Source organism: Xiphophorus couchianus, chromosome 13 (genome assembly GCF_001444195.1).
Source record: "Xiphophorus couchianus chromosome 13, X_couchianus-1.0, whole genome shotgun sequence".
Taxonomy (NCBI): Eukaryota; Metazoa; Chordata; class Actinopteri; order Cyprinodontiformes; family Poeciliidae; genus Xiphophorus; species Xiphophorus couchianus.
The window spans coordinates 15,822,352-15,841,078 of record NC_040240.1 but is presented as its reverse complement, the minus strand read 5'-3'; the positions used below and the strand labels follow the sequence as shown (position 1 = coordinate 15,841,078).

Genomic DNA, 18,727 nt, shown 5'->3' with positions numbered 1-18,727 from the left:
TTAATTCTTAAAAAATTGCGTACTGAATCAGCCAACAGTTCATGTTTTACTCAGTGTCTTGTATTGTTTTTCTTACTGAAGGATCAACTGTTTTAGATCTTTGCATCTGTGTGTCTGGCAAGTGAATTCGATGCTTAATTTGGGGGGAAACTGAAAAAATGTATAAAGAGATGTGGACATGTAATGGCAAGAAATGCATGAGGAATTAATTAAAAAATGAACAAGAATTTGCGACCAAATCAACAGTGGAAAGTGATGAAATGTAAAGAAAATATTCCAAAAGAATTATTTTTGTCTATCATTAAAACGTGGATGTTCTTTGATGTTGGAGAGTCTAAAATATGAAAGGAAAATGTTAAAATAAACCACAAGGTTAGAACTCTGAATAAAGATTCAAGTTTTTAAAGTGATTTTCTTTAGCAAGTTTAAGACTTGAGTCCTGATAGTTTTGGATTTATTATATAACTTCATTACATTGAAAATAGTGGGGGGGAAAGAACAAGAAATCTGAGAAACAAAAGTCAAATCATGCAAGGAAAGATGGTTGCAAAGAGCAAATCCAGAGAGTGCATTTAGAAAAAGATCTTTAAAATTTATTTTTAAAAAAAGACTTGAACTCTTTAAAGTTTCTGATATGAGCTGTCAATAAATAAAAAAAACAAATGCAATTATTTTCAAATTAATTTTTTTCTTGGAGGAAAACAAATATATATTTTTTTTAGTTTAGTTGTATAAGCTGGTATGGTAACCTTTGTGCTATTAAACTCTGCACATTGTGTAAACATGATCAACTTTCGTAGCTCTAAATGTTTCTGTTTTTAACTTAATTTAATATTAACTTTGCACAGCTCTTTCCAGCGTAGTTATTTGTTTGTCCTCATTGCACAACGTGTTAAAAATCCTTCCAGATGAGCTGCAGGCGGAGCAGCAAAGCATCTGGACTCATTTTCTGCTGCTGTTATATGTGCAGAGTGGTTTGGTTTTGTAAGACTTTACAGAGGCTCCACATATCTGTGCTATGAACATGTTGTTCCCTGTTATACCTGTGGAAATTTCCTTTTTCCTTCTGTAATGCAGAGACACACAAAGTGATTTCTAATCCGTCCGTCTTGCATGATTAGTCCAGAGCAGAAAGTAGCAGCAAACATTCAGGAGCTGCATCTGGTTTATGTTTTGTTTTTCTTTGTGTGGGAGAATTTTTTTTGCATTTCCCACAGAAATGTCCCCAGTCTATGTTGTTCACTAGAGAATTATGTCTGTTTACAGCTCACTGCTGCCTGTGGGCCTGCAGACTTCAACCATTAAGTTTTGATTTTCAGCCTCATCTTTGTTCATCCAAAAATTTCCCAGGTTCCTGGAATTCTTTCGTGATATCATCTGCTGTAGTTAGAAATCCCAGTATTTTCACATTCTTTCTCTTGCATGAGTTTATGTCAGACTTATTAGATTAACTAAAACCACTGACAGTTTAACAGGGCCGTAACTAATTGCAGACAAGGCCACGGGCGCCTGGTTATGTTGTAAAATGGAGGAGCATTCTTTCTTTTCTTTCTTGCTGGAAAGAAGAAAAAGATTCAATTAAGCCCAAAATTACTCTTCCCCTTAACAGATTTGGTTTTAAAGTAATACTTTAATTAGACTAAGGTGCATCTTCTGACTGGAAGTAATACTAATACTGTTACTGACAGAGAATCTGTGGAGGGAGCTACAGATTAGGGTGATGGTAACAAGACTTTCCAACCTCAGACTTTGAGCTCCTTGCCAAATATACAGTAAATATCAAACATACCCGTGAAAATATGCAGAAAACTGGTCAATGACTGGTAGAAATGTTTGATTATTTATAATCATTTTTACCTGCCCTCTATTTTCAAAATTGATACTTTTTACATTGATCTTCTTGATCGTCTGAAAACCATTTTAAATCTGATTTTGACAGGTGTATTTGTTACTTTGGGTTTAATTGTGTATGATTACACCCTTCATCTTTGTTAATCTGTTTAATGAAAACACATTATTTATTTGATGCATTTATGTTGAAACTCAGCAACTCATTTTACATGCAACAGCTTATTGAATAACCAGTTAAGACACTTTTATCTTTTGCATGGCATTTGAAACTCCATAACTTGTGAAAACTTCACTTTTATTTGCCAATCTAAGCTGTGTGTTTTGGCCTTTATAATTAGCATTAGCCGCAGCAACGGCCACTGACAATACTCACTGCTGCAAGTTTCTATTGTTTCTTAATTTTAGTTCCAGAGGCTAAACTGACTGCAAAGTTGTTTCACTTTTTTTTTTTTTCTCGTTGGGACTTATTCCAAATCTTGCTGTAGCAGCATGCCTAAATATAACTTGTAAAATTATGTTTAGTTGTTTTTTTCACTTTACTGTGCCGGCGTCTATGGAGCTTTCACTGGCTGCATAATAAAGCAAAACCCAAAACTTCAATTTTCTTTTGACATAAATAAATAAATAAGAAATAGACAACAACCTTTTCAATCTGGTCACTCTGTTTCTGTTTTAGGTTCCAGAAAATGACTTCAGAGTCATCAAGCCCAACAATCATCTACCGGTCACCAACAACAACAACTACGTCTCACTTGACATTCAGGTTAGCTCACCTTACTTCAATGCTTTAATGCATCTATCAACTTTGTTGCTTTTTATATACTAATATATACAATAAATAAGTAAATGTGGCACGAATCCCTTTCAGTTGCAGAAGATTAAAATGCATCATGTGTAAAGAAAAGTTTTAGCTCCTCTGAACGGCTCCCACTGCTGCCTTTCCCTTGCATTGTGCTGGATTCAGCACTTTATAAGAGCTGCTGTAAACCCACACCATTATCTCCAGGACTGTGGGCGTGTGGGTTGATGGCAGGTAAACCCGTGTCAGTTTGCACTGCCCTCCTTCTCTAAGTAGTCTGATTATATAACTGTGCAGGGAGCAAAGTGGAAAGTGTAATTATTCTGCTCACTAAAGCGAACGTTTAAAGATAAAAGATTATATTTAGATTGTTTAAAAGCTGCTATTTCCTAAGTCTAGACCTGCTTCATCTCACCCATTCAGGCTTGGGTTTGACTTTACTGAATATATTGTGCATTGTTTATTCTTTTATACATTGTAATAAAAGAATAAACAAATTGTATACAAAGAAATGCATTTAAAACAAAACCAAGCAGAAGAAGAACAGCAGAGAGTATTTGTACATTCAATGAAGAGGTAGAACAGTAAACTTTTAGTACTATCAACCAATAAATTACTATTTATGTTAATTTGGTTTGAAAGACCAATTTGAATTTGGTCTTTCTTTTAGTATTAGTAATAAGACTGCCACTAACAATTATGTTAGTAACTGATTATCCTATCAATTATTCTGACAATTTATTGATTAATCGGATGAAAGAAATTGCCTAATTTAAACACTGTTTTCTTCACACAATCTTTGAAATACATTAAAAGATGCACATAAACAAATAATCCAGTTCCTTTTCTAAATAAGAAAAGCCACATTTTATCACCTAAAATTCAATAACATAAAATTTCTTCAGTGTATCTTTGATTGTTTGTAGCAAAGGATCCATCTGGAACTAAAAACTACTATCTATTAATCTGTTTACCTCTTGGGTGAACAATTGGATAGCAAATGATACTTAACAGGAAATTTCTGGGTAAAACAAGTTTACAGAAAAACGTTTTTCATTTTAAATGCATATATTTTGTACAGTTTTGGCTTAGTTACTGCTCTGACTGTTTTTCAGCAAATGCTTTTTTTGAGTTTGTGTACTCCAGTTATTGATTAATCAGTTACAAAATTAGTTGATAACTATTTCAGTAACTAATTAATCATGATTAACCCAATTAATTGTTTCAACCTCAGTCTTAAATTCACATTTTCTCCTTAAATTAAAGAGTCATTCCTTTTTAGAAGAAAAACTGTTGAATGTCTTCTGGTAATAATTTATTTTTAGCTTTAAACCTAATAATGGCTGTTTGTAATTCCACTGTGTCAGCAAATTTGAACAGTTTGTATGATTCAAATAACCAACTTCATTGATTATTCTTAACTCGTTTTTGCATGATTAAAGGGGCATTATTACGAGTTTTCTAGGCACATAGTGCCATTTTATAGCATAACCAAGTAACTATGTTACCTTAAGATGTTGCAGAAACACTATATATATATATATATATATATATATATATATATATATATCAAATATGACTTGAAATAAATTAGGCTTTGCCTTGAAATTGGGCCTCTGTTGCTTGCTAGCTTGCAAACTGCGGCTCTAAAGAGGAGATTAAAGGATTTCTCAAACATGCAAGAAAGAATCAAGGCAACACTCCAGGTGTGTTTTTGATGAGGGAATAACATTATAAAAAAAGCCCATTTTTACATAATACTGCCTCTCTAACGACAATAGTGAAGTTTTGTAGTTGTTGCACAATAACTCATTTGAGATAAGACTAGGGAACAGTAAAGAATGTGGAGAGCGGTTTCCTGTTAGATCGGACCCGATTGAACGCGTCTCTCTTTGCCCGTCCACTCTCTCAGCTCGAGGACAATCAGGAGGACAGCGCCAAGCTCAGAGAGGCGACGCGGCGTCTCTACGCGCAGCTGAAGGAGATGGAGAAGCAGCACCAGGAGGAGCGGGACAGGCTGGAGGTCAGGAAATGAGTAACTCGACTCGCCTACTGTGACTCACTGCTCTGCTACTTTCACACTGCTTTAACTGTTATCCATTAATATTACCTCCGGAGTCCATTACTCATACTCCGACGCGCCACCCTTTATTGGTTTTTGTAAAAGATCTGTCCAGACTTGACTAACAATTTTGTAATGGACTTATCAGCATTATAGTCTTTTTTTACATCACACTCATTGTTTTGTTAGCTGCAGCATGTTTAATATGAGACAGTTTTCTCTAAAGACTGACTCATCTAATTTACTACTTGTGTCTGCAATCTAAAAAACTGGAGAACTTGGAAAGCCAAAAAAAATCTACATTAAATAATTAAATACATTATTTTTTCATGTAGTTTTGCTTAAGAGATTGTTTATCTCCATAAACACAAAATCTATTTAAAATTGTCTTCATATTAGTGATTCGTTCTTTTTAACACCTTAATATTTAGCTAATTAATAGTGCTCTGAACTAAAGTTAGATTGGAAAAATTAATACTTTAGAAAAGGTTTAATATGCATCAAATATGCAGCTTTTAATAAATGTATATGATAAATGTTTCATATCAGGGACCTAATAGAATCTGATATCTGAATTCAGATGGGAAATCTGTAAAAAGTTTTAAAATACACTGATATTTTATTGCAGCAACATGATCTCATACTAAATTTTTTATTTTTTTTTAATTTAATATGTTTAATCATTAGAAAGAAACATTCCAATTCAAGTAAAAAATTTTACTCAAATATTTTTTGCACAACTCATACCCCTTAAATCCCATCTTAACATGTTTCTATAACATCTGATTGGCGACATGTGACTTTGTTTCTCTGGGTGTAAATATAACATGTAAATATAACTTTCAGTTCTTGAAACTGCTCATCTTCCAAACCCCAAAAAACATCAACCTATTGCCAAAAAACCAAATGGTTGTTTTAATAAACTCGTGGGCTGATTCTAGATCCAGTTGAAATCCAAATGGAAGCATGAAAACTTGTAAAGTGTGAATTTTGCATAATAGGTCCCCTCTAAACAGAGATCTGGTGAACTCTGCCAGTGAAGTGTTGACTGGTGAATAATTTCTGAGTCAATTTGTCCAAATGTTTCAGTTAATTATCCTGCTGAAACAAACACCAAATCACCTCCCTCCGTGGTCATCCCAACCCCAGACCCTGGAAAAGGAAATAAGAGAAACCAAACACTAACCTTTTGACAATAGTGTATTTCAAAAACACTGATTAGCAAAGTTGGTGGAACCAACTAACACCCTCAGTTTTCGGTTACCTAGCAACTCACTCACTCTTTGGTTGCCTAGCAACAACCTGTTGAGTAACTGGCGCAGTAGTAGCAGTTTCAGAGTTAAACTTATTTTTAGGGGTGTTCATAATTTCTGATTGTTTCTCAAACAAATACATTAAAGTTTCGTTTTTTCTCAAACCTTCAGTGTGAGATAATGCTGGCCGGGAGTCTGCACTTAAGCCGCAGCCATGTTTAGAAATGCGACTGTGGACTTTATGGGAAGCTTGGAAACCACAAGTAATGGTTGCCATCAGATTTAAATCTGTTATACGTTGTTTTCAGACGGCAATACATTAAAGTAACATCTCTATCAGCAGGAAGTGAACAGATCCATCAGATCCCTCCTGAGAAGCTGATGTGAAGACAGGCCATTAGCTTTTAGTGGATCTCAGATTAGATCGATTAGGAGATGACTCAGGCTCATGTGTGGAAAGACAGATCATCAATTTGTTCTCCATGATTCATTCTCATTGATTTTTTTTTTTATTGAATTATATCCACCTTCATTTGACTGGATATTAAATCAAAACAAGGGAGATTTTAGTTTTGTTTTGGATGTTTAGTGTGATCTGAATTGCTAGACCTGACTCTGAATGGCTTCTTAAGGTCAGGTTTAACCCCTTAAATATCGGCATCTTTGTCAGATCATTCTACTCAAGTATATATAGGATGTTAAAGCTGCAGTATGTAAGTCATAACAAATGTAAAACTGTCCCTATGTTGTGACAGTGAGACAGATAATCTGTGAAAAGATTGATTTCCTACGAAAATGTTCCTCTCCCGACCAAAAACGACCAATCACAGCCAGGGGTAGGATCTTAGCGCTGTCAATCAACCTCATGTACTCACTGCTCAATGTGCTAATGGCAGAGAAAAGACTTAACGCTACAGTTACATAGCCATCATTGGTGGCTATGCTAACTACCCTGAGCATTAATGAAGAAGAGCATAGCCTTCTGCTATCTCTTCTGGAGAGGGGTGAGCAGCGCCACATAGATGGTGATTGACAGTTCTAAGACACAACTCCTGGCTCTGATTGGTTGTTTCTAGTTAGCATTGGAAGAAGTCAGAGAGAAGCTCTTTTTTTTTCACAGATTATTTCTCATACCATTCTACCACGAATGGTGGTAGAATGGTATGAGTTTTTTACATATTTTAACAAATATGTAAAAAATATATATGTACAGTACAGACCAAAAGTTTGGACACACCTTTTAATTCAATGAGTTTCCTTTATTTTCATGACTATTGACATTGTAGATTCACACTGAAAGCATCAAAACTATGAATAACACATGTGGAAATATGCACTAAACAAAAAAGTGTAAAACAACTGAAAATACCCCTTATATTCTAGTTTCTTCAAAGTAGCAACCTTTTGCTGTGATTACTGCTTTGCACACACTCTGCATTTTCTTGATGAGCTTCAAGAGGTCGTCACCTGAAATGGTTTTCACTTCATAGGTCAACCTGCCCTGTCAGGTTAATAAGTGGGATTTCTTGCCTTATAAATAGTCATGAAAATAAAGAAAACCCATTGAATTAGAAGGTGTGTCCAAACTTTTGGTCTGTACTGTGTGTATTTTTATTAAAGTTGCCTACTCCACCTTTAATGCCAGATGGATGAAAATACAAAATTATTTATATATGCAGTCATAAAAAATTCTGACCTTGTTAAAATGCCTATCTGTTCATCATCTTGCAGGCCGAGTCGAACGAGTATCGCATCCAGCTGGCTGAGCAGTCAGACCGTCTGCAGGCGGTGGAGCTGCAGTCGGAGGAAAAGGGTCAACTGGTGGAGGAGCTGCAGAGGCTGCTGGAGAGCATGAGGATCGAGAGCGGCCTCCTCAAAGACAAGATGGAGGCGAGGGAGGCGGAGCTGCTGCAAGTTAAAGAGGACAGTAAGGAAGGAGCAGAGAACGAGGAAAGGTAGGAATTTACTTTTTATCATCAGGTTGTAACTTTCGTTGGAAACTCGGGTAGCGATTCGACAGAGAAAACTTGCAGATGGTTGTTTTGTTGTTTCCAATCAGTTTTTATCATGTCGTCTGCAGGTGCACAGAGCTCAAGAAACAAGTGGCTTTGCTAAAGGAGAAGATTCATCACCTTGACGACATGATAAAGAGTCATCAGAGGAAGCTCCGCCTCATGATTGAGCAGGTATTTACGCATGCATCAAGGTTGCCTGATAGTCAGAGTTGGATAGTTAGTTATATTTACTCAGTTACATTTACTTAAGTCACTTTTTGGGGAAAAAATTACTTATAGGAGTATTTTTACAACGCTGTACTTTTTACTTTTACTTTATTAACTTCATTATTAAGTATCACCACTTTTACTTGAGTAAAATTTCTAGATATTCTACCCACTGTGAGTAACTTTACTGAACGCAGAACAAACTTGTTTTAAGCAATACTTCACACAAACCTGCTGTTTTCTTAAAGTTTCACAAGTTTTATATTGAAAGAAATTGATTGTGTGAATGTTTTTTTATTTTATAGTTATATCTATATCAATTATTTTCATTTTGACCTTAAAATACCAACATTTCCACATAGCTTTACCTTTTTTTTTTTCATCTGATGAGGTAATTTTTAAATATTAAATGATTGATGATTTGATCAGTAACTCAACACTTGAGTTGCCTTTTTACTTTTTCACTCTTACTTGAGTGATTTCTTTGACAACTACTTTTTACTTTTATTTGAGTACCGATAATAATATGCTGAGATAGTGCTGCTCTTGAGTATAATTTTTGGTTCCTCTTCCCACCTCTGCTGATTGTGCGCACAGAGACAAAGAAGACGCCAGCAATGAGGAACTGAGACAGAGTTGATGCAGGAGGGATTTGTGCGTTTTTCTGAATATTACAGTTTTTGTGTGTTTTGGCCCGTATCACAGCTGCAGAACTCACGGACAATACTCCAAGAGAAGGATCGGGTCATCATGGATCTGGAGGAGAAGGTCGCTTTCCTGGAAGCTGAGGTGAGTAGGTCAAAGGTCAAAAGGAAAACCACTGACACTCCAAAGGGCTTGTTCACCTTTTAAAGTAGCCATTACTATGACTGAAGTTTCTTTACAAACAGCCTTTCTATACCTTTGACTGCTTCACAATTTGTGACGTTAGAACCACAAATCTCATTTTGCCCCTTTACACCGATACCCCCAATTTAACTCACTAATCAGTCATTAGTCCATTGTTACTTTGTTAAAACAACAAATATGTATTGTCATAAAAACCAGCAGATGTTGTGGAGAAGTTTAATGCGGGGTCAGGCTAACTAAGTATGTCAGGCTTTCTACATGTTGTGATCTGCATTTCTATTACAAAAGTGCACAAAACTTTGTCAATATGCTGCTAATGTAAAAAAACCCACAAAAAAACAATTTTGCAATTGCGGTGTTTCCATTAAATAAGAAAGGCAATTAAAGTCACACATGAATAGTTTCATAAACCTGTAGTTTATGAAACTACAGGTTTTTGCAAAAAGCTGATAATCATAATTTCTGTAAAAGGTAGTGGTGTTAAAAAAAACAGCACATAATACAAGAATGAAAGTAAATGCTTTTCACTTGTTTCTGCTTGCAGAACAAGGAACTGCACGACCACATGGAGCACTTCCTGGCAGGACGGGACCCTCCTGCTCTGTCCACAGAAAACAAGCCGGAAATTGTTTACAGGTGAGGAGACGCCACCCAATTTCCTTTGCTACTCATCATCAAGGCTTTTCTGACCTACATCATCTCACTGTTTTGTTCTTTTGCAGCAAACCTTTCATTCCAACATCCCCGACCAACAAAGTACTGCCTTTCATCAAAGTCATAGAGATCAAATCCTGAGCAGCATCCACGGAAATGATCTAGAACAAATGTGTAAATACGTTTTACTTATCCTCTGTTAATATATATGTACACAGATATTTATATGTAGATCTGCAGTGATGGGTATTTAACAGACCTCATTTTTGTGGCTTTTTCACATGCAGGATATTTGTTGCATGTCAAAAACAAATTGGGCAACATGATAAACTCCTCAAAAGCTGTTAAATGATTTCTTGGATGTTGCACACGGGCACAAGTCTGTGTAGTTTGTACTTTGACAGGGGAGCCTTCAGGATATAGTGGAAAATGTTCAAAGAACTTCAAGCTGCATCTCATGTAAAATAATAAGCAGCTTTATAGGTCAAGTTAGAAGCTAAACTCATAGGAAACTAATTTGGGTTAAATGAGAAAATAGTCAATATTCTGATGGTTTTAGCAAATTTTTATGAGTGACCAGCTTCCTTAAAGGTCACAGTAAAATTCCTCAGTGCTTTGTACAGACTTTGTTACTGTGTCAGAATATGTTTCTTTTACATTAAGTGGGTCATTTGTGAAGAAAAAAATGCATTTAATGTAATAAAACTCTGGATTTATACTCCAAATATTCTCTAAGCTATATTACTTTCCAATCTGCAAAGTATTGCTTGAACATGCTCTGTGTCCAGGCTTAACTTCTGCTAGTCATATTTAATAATGAGTATTTAACATTGTTTTGTATTTTTCTTCAACTTCTGTCAATATTTTTGTCGTATTTCTGTAAAAGCTGTAGATAGCTATCACAAAGTTAGACATTTTGTTGCAGTTTTTCTCCACTTTTATTTAAACCTAAATAATAAAAAAAACAGGATACTGAATACTGTTGGTGCTTTGTTTCTTACGGGTTTAATTGTGTTATACTGCCACCTAGTGGTTCTATGAAGAACAGGAACTGAATTAGCTGTATGGTTGCTTTTATTCCTTTCCATCTTTAAATCACATAGAAACACATCTCAGATAAGTACAAACCAAGCAGCATCAATAAGTTATAAATTAAATATTTCACATCTGTACAAACAAATTTTTTTAAAAAACTAATATTTAAATTCACATTTGGGCTTTTGAAAAGAAATGTCAAATAATTTAAAATGAAATCTATAGCCGGTTGGGCCTAAATACCCATTAGGTCCAAAGTTTGCAAACATTTCTGAAGTGTGTGCACATAAAGGCGATACCTGGTATAGTCCCAGTTTTCGTTGAGAACTTTAAAATGCAACCTAGAAACGCGCAATCACAGGTTTTCCTTTTGAGCGTCTTAGTTTCACAGCGTGCTCTCCAGTGTGTTGTAGTTATCTTTGAAGCTTTTGAGCTCCAGAAAGTGTTTGGGCCTCTTGCTGCGCTGACCCGTGGAGGGCAGGTAGGTGACCTGGATGGTGGAGGGAGTGCCGCGAACTGGGGAGCCCGTTAGGTCTTTAGCTGCAGACTGGTGCTGCTGGTCCAAACTGGTGCTGCTGGAGTAGGCCTTCACTCTGGAGGAGAGGAGAGAGGGACGACTGTCGGTAAAACTGTCCTTATGCAGTGATATTAAACTTAAATAGATGCAAAAACAAAAAAAAGACGATTTTCTAGCAGTTTTTAGGCTATGTTTGCACATCTTTATCTTGTTTTTGTTTTGTTGCGTTTTCATTCATAGTACTAATTAAACCCGACTGCAACAAGACTTCTGGTAAAGTGTTTACATTCCCAAAATGACCCACATGCACAGAAGAAAAATGTTGAGGTCACAGCAGCACTTTGCTTACAGATTGTTGTTTTAAAAAGAAAAGAAAAAAAGCTAAACTAATAGCGACGGCTTTTTGTGGAGCATTCACTGCAACTTCTTTAGAGAAGTCTGTTTGGATGTGTAGTCAGAGCCAGGAGTGATGGGATTGTGATGTGATGCACTTCAAATTCATCAGATTTACCATGTCCGTCTTTTTCTGGAGCAGAATTATGAGGCAAGTGTCACATTAATGATATAAAAGCTGCACAAAATGCAACATGACCGTTCAGACTAAAGACGTTTTGAAAACAATCGGATATGTATCCAAATTAGTTCCACATATGGAGGTGTAACTTCACCAGATATCTGGTGAGGTGAAGAGATCAGAACTTGCCCTAAACACTGTTGGGAAGCTGTTCAGTTCTCTCCCTGTCAGCATGAATAATGTGATCTAAAGTACTTGTTTCAACATTGTTACTAAACTTAATAGTTTTCAAGTCTGGACCGGCACGGCAGCACTTACACGTCAACCAGTTCATCGAGAGCTTGTCGGTACTCCAGAAACTCTCCCTCGCCAAACACCTGACACACACAGCAAGAGGAAAGTTAGCAAGCTTCCCTCCACTTTTAGCTATAGGTGGTTAATATAACTGCTCCTTCGCCTACCCCAGTTCCGTGACGAGCGCTGTCATAGCCTTCAAGCAAGCGATCGATGAGCGCGCTGCGGCTGCTCTTGATCAAAGAGTGGGAATTGCGTAACTCCACCAGCCAGTTCCTGAAGCTGCGGCCAGTAAATGCGCTTGGAGTGCCACTTATCTCCTGAACAGGAATCCCTAAACAGGGAAACCAAAAGATTGAAGAAATGAACCTGTTAAAAAATTAACGACTGCTCTGTCAGTTTGACTAAATCAATGCTGTACTTTAAAAAAAAAAAGTGCAAAGTTATGAGCAGCACAACAAAACAAAACAAAGAGCGCTCTGTTAGGGTCGTGCTTTAAAGTGTGACGTACAATGTGGTAGTGATTTTTCCTCTCAGACTAAGCACACACAGTCTGAACAGGGATGAGACTGATCATGTTTATTGATCTTAACTAAAGTCACATTCTAAACTTCTGTCTCTGAGGTTTGAAAATAAATGTATTTTGTTTCTGCGGTTTGTAAAGTATATAGCAGCACCTCATGCACACCGTTGAGAACCGTGGAGGATCTGAGATGCTATGAACTTGTTTCTCTTCAAAAGGTATGATGAACCCCAATGCTCTTCATTCATTATGTCACCACTTTTATCATTTCTGTTGATGTTAACTCTTTATCTGATTGTGCCATGTTTGTGTGAATAATCATAATTATGTCCTTTTTATTTACATGAAAGCAGGAGCTTAGTGTTTCCTAAAATTCACACATAATAATCAATTTGTTTTGCTAATCTGCTTTGAAATATAAAGACATTAATTTATTTGTAGAACTGAAACTGGATAGTCATTTGGTCCTTCAGTAGGTTAACTCTTTATATAAGATGTGCTGCCACACTGGCAAAAATGGGGTAGTTCAAATATTAACAGCAGGGATACAAATAATTTTAGCACATGATTTTGCTGAAAACAGAAATATTTCCAAGTATAGTTTCTACCTCCTCTCCAGAATAAATGTACTCAAGGTAAAGGTTGTGTGACACTATACTACTGCAATTAATAAAGATTTTACTTTAAGGAATAAGTCTGGAGGGACCTGGGTTTGGGTAATATGTTTTCTTTTTGCATTTATCATATTTTACTTGACCTAAGATCAGAATCCTGCTAACTTCTTTGGGCCTGAGACTTTTATCCACTAGTAAGCTGAAATAGCAATTTCTTACACCTATGTGGATCTGGAGATTATTTCAGCTGACCATTCTTTGATGTCTGCATGCAGCACTTTGATTGGCAAAGAGACTGTAGTGTCAGATGTGCTTCTAAAAGACATGCCTCCAAAGATTAATTTGCTCAGTTATCCACCTGCCATCTTTAACTATAAGGGTGAGTTGAATAGTTGAAAAATTATTTAAAATAGGAGTGAAGATGTTAAGATATAGATCTAAAATACTGGTATTTTAGTTCTGACATTGATGACTTGATATGTAACAGAATGTTCTAGGGGTTTTTTTGCAGGTTTTCATGTGAAAATAAGTTTGTACTGCTGCCTTGCCCCAGGAATAAATAATTTAAGGGGATTTCTGACACTGGTTGTAGAGAGAATGATGATAATATTGCTTTAATCTTAACCACCAGCAGAAACTAAATGTTAAAACTCACCTGAGTCGCGAATAGCATCTAGGGCTTTCATTCGGTACATATAGTTGTAGCAACCTTGGAGGGAGAGAGTGTGTTTGTTACATTAAAACTGGAAAATAACAATTTTGCAGAGTGATAAAGGAAGCAAAAAAATATGACTGACTCATCTGCGATCCCCTCCTGAGTCGGTCATCCCCCTCTGATAGGAGCCGAGGTTCGAAGCAGATCTCCTGGACCTTAGAAAGCTTGGAGTCGATGTTTTCCCTCAAACCCTGTCAATAGATTCGTGTGTAAGTGATAAAGTCAGAGGTACCAGATCCTAAAGGTGAGAAAAGTACAGCTACCTTCGGTGCATTGTGGCCAATAGGTGCGTGCGGTCCACGGCGGGATCTCATCGCAAACCGCATGATTTGCCTTTTCACGAAGATAAACAGCAGCACGAACACCTGCGCACAAAGCCAGACAAAGCTTTAAAGTTGAACAATATTACACAACCGTTTATTATAATGTTCCCTAGATACGGTAGGCGACTCACCAAGCTGCCATAAGCCATGACCAAAACAACATTGACCCCGGACAGAGGCGACGAATCTGCCATTCTGTCTGTAAACTTCAATAAATTCAACGATTGCGGCTACATTAGCTCGGTAGCTAAAGGTACGTTCAATAAAAAGCCTAAGCCGACCAACGCAGTATAAACCGCTTTATTACATGTCTGTACTTGAATAATTCTTCTATAAAAAAAATTATTACACCGCAATAACATAATCGCCTCTTTTTATATTATTTACCTCCAGTACCAGTTTTACCTTGAGCTGGCTTTGAACTGACAGGATGACAACTAGTGCGCAACACAGGATGGTGCAGTGCTGCCCCCTCCTGGTGAGGAGTGGAGGTGAAGGCAGCACACAAATAAAACATCAAGGAAACTATTTGATTCATCTCTGAGTACAAAGCTTTGGACAAAGTTCAAATAAATTCTTCACATCAGACTTTCAGATTTTCCAAAACCTCTGGTATTATTATCTATTTATTTGACAATCTTCCATGTAGACCTTCAAAGGTTTCTCAAAAAACAATAGAGATATTATAGTAATCAAATTTTACTTTAGCATACACTTAAAGCATTTTTTAAAATGCATATTGAGTTGTCATTATTATTATTAACAATAATAATAATAATAGTGGTGGTATTATATATGTAACAATTTACAACGGTAACACTGCAACTGCTGCATCATGTAAACTGTTACATAATAATGCCACGGCTAATAATAATAATTATTATAAAAACATTGAAGGATGAATTGATACAACACCTTGACAATAACAAGTTTGGAAATAAAAATATTTAAATTATAAATGTACAAATATGTTAGGCATATTGGGAACCCCACATTGCAGGATTTTCCTTTTCTCCTACTTATTCACACCTGGCAATGCTTACAATTCCTGACCGTTGTACTTTTCCAGATTAGATGTACCCTGTTATTATTTGGGGCAACTTTCATTTAGTCAATAATAGCTATTATAATAACTGATCGTAGATTTGTGCATCTGTTTGGTTGTTATTTTGTTGCTTTTGTTTAACTTGGACCTTGAGTTTGAAATACAGTTTGTATCTATCTAATAAGTCCTCCATTTTTAAACATATACTGCATACTTTACCAATACATAATAACAATGAGACATAAGTATTCTCCAAAAAGATGAGTTAGTTTCTTTTTTAATTGTTTCTTTAATTGTTTTTCATCTGTGGAGCAGTAATCTGGGAATTGTTTTTGATTTCCTCAGTGAGGAGGACACATACCAGCTGCAGTTTGCTTCTTCCACCCTGTCGCCTCCTGTGTTGCGCATCAACATCTTCAGCGTGTCACAAATCGGTTGATGATATTTAACTAAACATATCCGAAAGTGATCACGTGGTGTGGCGCCTGTTTCCTCGAAGCGGCTCTGTGAAAAACCACGTGACGCAGTTCTCCGTAGTGTCAGAGTGGAAAAGAAACAGGTAAATTCACCCTCTCGTTTATTGTCTGTGGGCTTGTTGGCTCGGGTTTTTGTGTATATATATATATATATATATATATATATCCTTTAATTTGTTCTACTAAAGATCAAGAATTACACACAGCCCTGAATCCGAACAGTAGTTCGACAGCGAGACATCTTGTCGGCTGTAGCTGTGTGTAATATATTGAGCCGGGTTTCTGGTCAGTATCGCCTGTTATTTATTTCCACCTTAGAGGCCTGCAGGCCTGCCTTCAGCCCCGGTGTTTTCCTAGTAGACAGTCCGGGTTTGAGGATACCCTGGAGGGACACTGGTTGTAAACGTTGTAGTGCACAAACTGCTAACCTAGCTAAAGTTACAGTTAGCCGAAACGAACGACGTTACTTAGCATAGCTTCAAGTTATTAGCAATACTCTTATAGCAACAGGGCGTTTTTTTTTTGTTTGTTTCTTTCTTCAACTGTGAAAGCTTCGCTGCTCGTTAAAACAGGTGGTGAGCTAATTAACTTGTTGGCTATGCAGTGAAGTAAAGCCATACCCGGTAATGCTGCTTTCTCCTGGTAGCTTTTTGAAGCTGTGTTAGCTCGTTAGCTGGTAAAGTTAGCCTTGTTGTCGCCATGAGGTGAAGCCGTGAGAAGTGGAAGCCCACCGAGACTTCAGCTAGATGTTTTCTTACAACGATTAGCTGCTGGGCTAACTAGTTGACCATGTGGCTGGCTTATTGAAGTGACATATAATTGTATATGCGACGGGCCCTGGCTAGTGGTTTGCTATTATGGGCTTGTCAAAACACGGCTTTTACGTAATCTGAGCAAGATTAAGTAGTCACCTAACCTAACATAGCTTGGATAACCATTTCCTTATGACGAATATTTGCTTGGCTGTGTTTTAGTTGGTGTTTGCATCATTTTTTTTTCTTTTGCTGCATGACTAATTAAGCCTAGATCTATATTCAAAGGACTTTTAAAAGATCATATTGCTCTTGGGATTGCTTCCCCTCCCTGGATGCTTATAAGCAAAACCTGGGAGAGGATTGAAACGACACATAAAACGCTCAAGACGAGACACGACATTGAGTTCACGAGAACGAGACGGGATCAGATTTTAATATTACTTTAAGAGAAACTTCAAAGATCAAATTTATGCTGCAAAAAGGCCTTTGTTCTGCCTCTTCATTGATTTTTGCCACAAACTCAACAAACGACGTCTTTTTCTGATTTCATTTTATCTCTTTAGGCCTTAGGTTAGTGCTTAAACCAGGGGTGGGCAACTCCAGGCCTCGAGGGCCGGTCTCCTGCAACTTTTAGATGCATCTCTACTTCAACACACCTGAGTCAAATAATGAGGTCATTAGCAGGACTCTGGAGAACTTGACTGCACTTAGGAGGTGATTCAGTTATTGGATTCAAGTGTGTTGGACCAGGGAGACATCTAAGATTTGCAGGACACCGGCCCTCGAGGACCAGGATTGCCCACCCCTGGCTTAAACTGTGCATGTTCTGCAGTACTTTTCCCAGTTGCTTTTGGTTTGCTGTGATTGTGACTTCCAGCAACTCTTTGTCTCCTCCAGCAACTGAACAACTCAATTGCTCGTTTCTTGTTACTCTGCCATTTATCTTTTCTACTGGAAACTCCCAAAATACTGCCAAACAACAGACTTAAGAGTATTTGGAGCATCTTCTATTGCAGCTCTGCCATGATGACTGCAACTAGCAGGTGCTCATGAGATACCAGTCACCTCAACGAGAAATATTGTCATGTTTCAATCATTCCTCTAGTATAAAACTAACATCTCCATCCTGTTTGATGTATCTTATTGTCCTCCAAAAACCAAATCGAGGTTGATATTTTTCACAAGATTTTTCAGAGCCAGATTTGGAAACAGTGCCTTTATTTGTTGGCTTTTTTCCCAATTCTCCCAGTCAGTGATCCTGCAGACTCCCCACTGGGTGTTGAAGCTTAACCCTGACCCTTTGAAAGAACACATTAGATTAAGTTATTATTGGAGATGCACAGGTGTTTCTGGGCCAATGCACATTTATGGTTTGCTTGAAATCTTTAATAATTATTAGACTTTATTTTGTTATTATTCTCAACAAAGAGAAAAAGAAAATTGTTGCATATTCTTCTATTAGCATGAGTTTGTCTGAAAAGCAGCAAAAATATCAAACTTTTTTTCTATATGTTCTAGACATGGACTTATCAGGCTTTTAAAAAATGTATTTTTACCTTTAATTATTTTAAAGGTCAGGCAATATACTTATTGACCAACAACTTGTGCCAATATTTGGCATTTTTCAAATATCTCTGACTACCATGGGCTTAGTTATGATGATGTTGATTTTAAATGAATTTCTTAAATTTCCAAGTGTTTTTACACAAAAGTCTCTCCAGGGTAAATATTCCAGTAAGTTTTTTCTAGTATTACCATATTGACAAACCTTTTACAACAGTAATATATCAGGACTTTATAACTTTGTCATAAAAATAAAGAGAAAATAAAACATTGCAATGTAGCATGGTTGAAGGAGATAACTGACTTAAATGTTCAACTTTCACTCAGAAGTTGAAATTTGCTGGTTGGTCTGGACACTAAGTATTTAAATTAGAAAATTAAAAGGATTTTAAACTTGACATGATGTCATTCCCAGATCAAAGTTTCAAAGTTAGTTAAACTGATCATGTTATATGAAGCCACCAGGATTTCTTTTTACAGTTTTCTTCACTGCGCTCCTCTTCTGAGAAGTTTTTGATGAGGAAAGATATTTGTGTGAGTAATAAAAAGTTGCCCAATTACGACATGGATCCAAGAAGAGCTAAATGATTTTATTTAATACAGAAAAGCAACAAAAAAAATGCAGTGATGGGCGCGCCGTGGTGGCGTAGCGGTTAGCGCGAC

General features: G+C 36.7%; 3 protein-coding genes across 12 annotated transcripts in view; 2 read left to right on the top strand and 1 right to left on the bottom strand.

The window, feature by feature from the left end:
* The window catches only part of tuft1b (tuftelin 1b), a 30,974-nt gene extending 20,314 nt beyond the window's left edge, over positions 1–10,660 (top strand). For all 3 annotated transcript variants that reach the window (XM_028035212.1, XM_028035213.1, XM_028035215.1), the window contains exons 6-12: positions 2,528–2,614; positions 4,563–4,673; positions 7,697–7,920; positions 8,046–8,151; positions 8,893–8,976; positions 9,581–9,672; positions 9,759–10,660. In XM_028035212.1, coding sequence (XP_027891013.1) covers positions 2,528–2,614; positions 4,563–4,673; positions 7,697–7,920; positions 8,046–8,151; positions 8,893–8,976; positions 9,581–9,672; positions 9,759–9,831 — 777 coding nt within the window. In that variant the 3' untranslated portion in view covers positions 9,832–10,660. The remainder of the gene's footprint in view (positions 1–2,527; positions 2,615–4,562; positions 4,674–7,696; positions 7,921–8,045; positions 8,152–8,892; positions 8,977–9,580; positions 9,673–9,758) is intronic.
* An 86-nt stretch (positions 10,661–10,746) lies between these two features.
* LOC114155362 (uncharacterized protein C1orf43 homolog) lies at positions 10,747–16,850 on the bottom strand. Of its 2 annotated transcripts, none has more exons than XM_028035216.1 (7): positions 16,367–16,850; positions 14,166–14,267; positions 13,985–14,093; positions 13,843–13,896; positions 12,218–12,384; positions 12,075–12,133; positions 10,747–11,318 (listed from the first exon to the last, which is right to left on the bottom strand). In XM_028035216.1, the coding sequence occupies exons 1-7, from the start codon at positions 16,445–16,447 to the stop codon at positions 11,111–11,113; spliced, it is 780 nt and encodes a 259-aa protein (XP_027891017.1). In that variant the 5' UTR covers positions 16,448–16,850; the 3' UTR covers positions 10,747–11,110. The 2 variants fall into 2 exon arrangements, with proteins under 2 accessions (XP_027891017.1, XP_027891018.1); XM_028035217.1 differs by lacking the exon at positions 16,367–16,850 and adding an exon at positions 14,357–14,783.
* ubap2l (ubiquitin associated protein 2-like) overlaps positions 15,705–18,727 on the top strand; it is a 34,088-nt gene continuing 31,065 nt past the window's right edge. For 5 of the 7 annotated variants that reach the window (XM_028035211.1, XM_028035208.1, XM_028035210.1 and 2 more), the window contains exon 1: positions 15,706–15,829. The gene's annotated coding sequence lies outside the window, so the exon portion shown is untranslated. Of the gene's footprint in view, positions 15,830–15,922; positions 16,032–18,727 lie in introns of those variants that run through there. The other 2 variants (XM_028035205.1, XM_028035206.1) reach the window with 2 other exon arrangements.

Bases quoted from the DNA above. Each gene is read 5' to 3' on its own strand.
- LOC114155362 (XM_028035216.1), bottom strand. From the start codon at position 16,447: ATGGCGACAACAAGGCTAACTTTACCAGCTAACGAGCTAACACAGCTT. The intron at 14,268-16,366 runs GTATGGCTTTAC...CTTTGTGCGCAG, and splicing joins GGAGAAAGCAGCATTACCGG to GTGTTCGTGCTGCTGTTTAT. The intron at 12,134-12,217 runs GTAGGCGAAGGA...TGTGTGTGTCAG, and splicing joins GCGCTCGTCACGGAACTGGG to GTGTTTGGCGAGGGAGAGTT.